General features: G+C 35.8%; 1 protein-coding gene across 1 annotated transcript; it reads right to left on the bottom strand.

The window, feature by feature from the left end:
* Positions 1-243: 243 nt before the first annotated feature.
* LOC124091261 (olfactory receptor 52Z1P-like) lies at positions 244-1,188 on the bottom strand. The gene has a single exon (XM_046442227.1). It carries the CDS (start codon positions 1,186-1,188, stop codon positions 244-246), a length of 945 nt encoding a protein of 314 aa, XP_046298183.1.
* Positions 1,189-2,423: the final 1,235 nt, after the last annotated feature.

Here is a 2,423-nt window from a genome sequence, read left to right as displayed (position 1 = left end):
ACAAACTCATAAAATAGTGAGAATACTATGAGACAAATATATCACAAATAAATCTCCTATGTCAGATATCTTCCCAGAAAATTTATTGAGAACAAAATATAAAAAATGGCAATAAATACTTCAAACATTACAAGTAGAAGATGTAGGTATTAGACTTCTAGAAAAAGGGCTGATGTTGTTGTAGTTGTGACATCTTTGTGTTTTCCTAAGTCATGGAAACTTGTGAAAGGATGAGTTGGCCTTTTAGATTTTGTGAGATGTCAAAATTTGAAGGACACGTTCTCTGATTCTTTTGGTTCTTATGCCATAGATCACTGGGTTCACCATGGGTGGAACAAGGAGGTAGATATTGGCCACCAAAATGTGAATATGGGGAGCCACATTGTGCCCAAACCTGTGTGTGAGGAAGGAGAAGAAGGCTGGAGTGTAGGCTACTAGGATGACACACACATGGGATCCACAGGTGCTCAGGGTCTTGAGCCGAGCCGCCTTGGATGGAAGACGGAAGACTGTGTAAAGGATCACAACATAGGAGCATATGATTAATATGAAGTCTAAGCCCCCTGTGAGAAAGGCAGCAGTCAGGCTGTATATTCTGCAGACCCTGGTATCGGCACAAGCAAGCTTGATCAGAGCCATGAATTCACAGTAAGTGTGAGGGATGATATTGGTTCTGCAGTAGGGAAGCCACCGAAGCATGAATGGCTGAGGACTGAAAAGTAAAACCCCTCGAATAACAATAGCCAGCCCCAAGTTCCTGATGACTCTGTGTGTCAGGATAGTGGAATGTTTCAGAGGATAGCAGATGGCCACATAGCGGTCAAAGGCCATGGCCAAGATAAACCCTGAGGCCATACTACAGTGTGAATGAATGAGAAATACTTGTACAAGGCAGGCTTCAAAATAGATCTCCCTGTCATGGAACCAAAAAATACTGAGGATTTTAGGCATAGCTGTGGTGCAGATTACCAGGTCAGCCATAGAGAGCATACACAGGAAGAGGTACATGGGCTCATGCAGGTTGGAATCTGTTTTGATAATAAAGAGAATAGAGAAATTGCCCAGGAGAGCACTCAGGTAAACAAAGCAGAAGGGCACTGACAACCAGGTATGGACTGATTCCATTCCTGGAATGCCAAGGAGAAGGAAGATACCAGGATGGAAACTGGTGTTATTTGACAATGACATGATGAAAGCCACTGGCTATGTTCAGCTGTGATTTGGATTCTTTTATATACACCCCTCCATTCACATGCTGATGTCCTTACATATTAACTTACACAGAATACTTGACAGTATTTTTTACCACCCAAACAAATAGCAAATAGGACCCAAGCTCTAATTTCAGATTTTAACATTCAATATGAAGAAAATGGTATTTGCATGTGAGTATTGCAGTTAAAGTTATATGAACAAGTTGTTCCCAGGATACAATAGATGAAGAAATTTATTCCACTTGAATGAGTCAAATGATTTCATAGACAAGGGGCTTAATCTTTGTTGTGAAGCATTCTGGACCTTTAAAATAAAGAGAAAATATATATTTAAAAAATTCAAATTTGGAACACATCATTAACTCTACTGAGAAAATAAAAAAAATAGCTTTTGTGTGTATGTAGAGAGGTTAGTTTGTACACTTCTTTAAAGAATTTTTTAAGACTGAAAATAGAAAATTTGTATACTTATGATGTTTTGAAATATGTATACATTGAGGAATAGTTCAATAAAATGTTTAACATATGAGTTATCTTAAATATATTTTTTTGTGATAAGAACACTAAAAATCTCTCAACAATTTTCAAGAATTCAGTACATTGTTATTAACTGTAGTCACTATGTGTTGAAATAGATATTTTGACTGATTATAGCTTGGCTCAAAAATAATTACCTGCCATAAGAGTACGGCTGATATTCTATTTAGTTCAAAGAGACAGATACAGAGTGTATCCTTGTTTAGAAACTTTAGGTGTTACTTTTATATATCTTTCTTTTGGTAAAAGAGTCTAAATAATGTTCAATTTAAATTCTTTATTAGTACATTGTAATTGTGGCAAGGAAAATTTAGGAACAAATCTTCTGTTCCCTTAAATCTATAATGTCATTGTCATGTTATTTAAAAGTAGTTTTGAATAAATGAATTCTAAGTTGAGATGATTTATTGAAAGTTTGAGTTCTGCTATGGTGGTTCAACAGAATCATGTAATAGCAGTTCCCTTTTTAAAACCTTCCAAATATTTGAATTCTTGGACTAATACCTCCTAACTCCCAACCCCTGGTAATTACCATTCTACTGGATATATCTATGAGCTCAAATTTTATAAATCTTCTATGTGTGAGATCCTGTCACATTTTTTTTTGTGTGTGTGTGTTACAAAATGAGTAGCTGAAACCATCATGATACATTATTAGTTAATTAATAAAAA

This window comes from Marmota monax, unplaced genomic scaffold (assembly GCF_021218885.2).
Source record: "Marmota monax isolate L192 unplaced genomic scaffold, Marmota_monax_Labrador192_F-V1.1 WCK01_AAM20220418_F8-fsc00068, whole genome shotgun sequence".
NCBI lineage: Eukaryota > Metazoa > Chordata > Mammalia > Rodentia > Sciuridae > Marmota > Marmota monax.
The sequence above is the reverse complement of the archived record's forward strand: the minus strand, read 5'-3'. Positions and strand labels throughout refer to the sequence as shown.

Bases quoted from the DNA above. Each gene is read 5' to 3' on its own strand.
- LOC124091261 (XM_046442227.1), bottom strand. From the start codon at position 1,188: ATGTCATTGTCAAATAACACCAGTTTCCATCCTGGTATCTTCCTTCTC.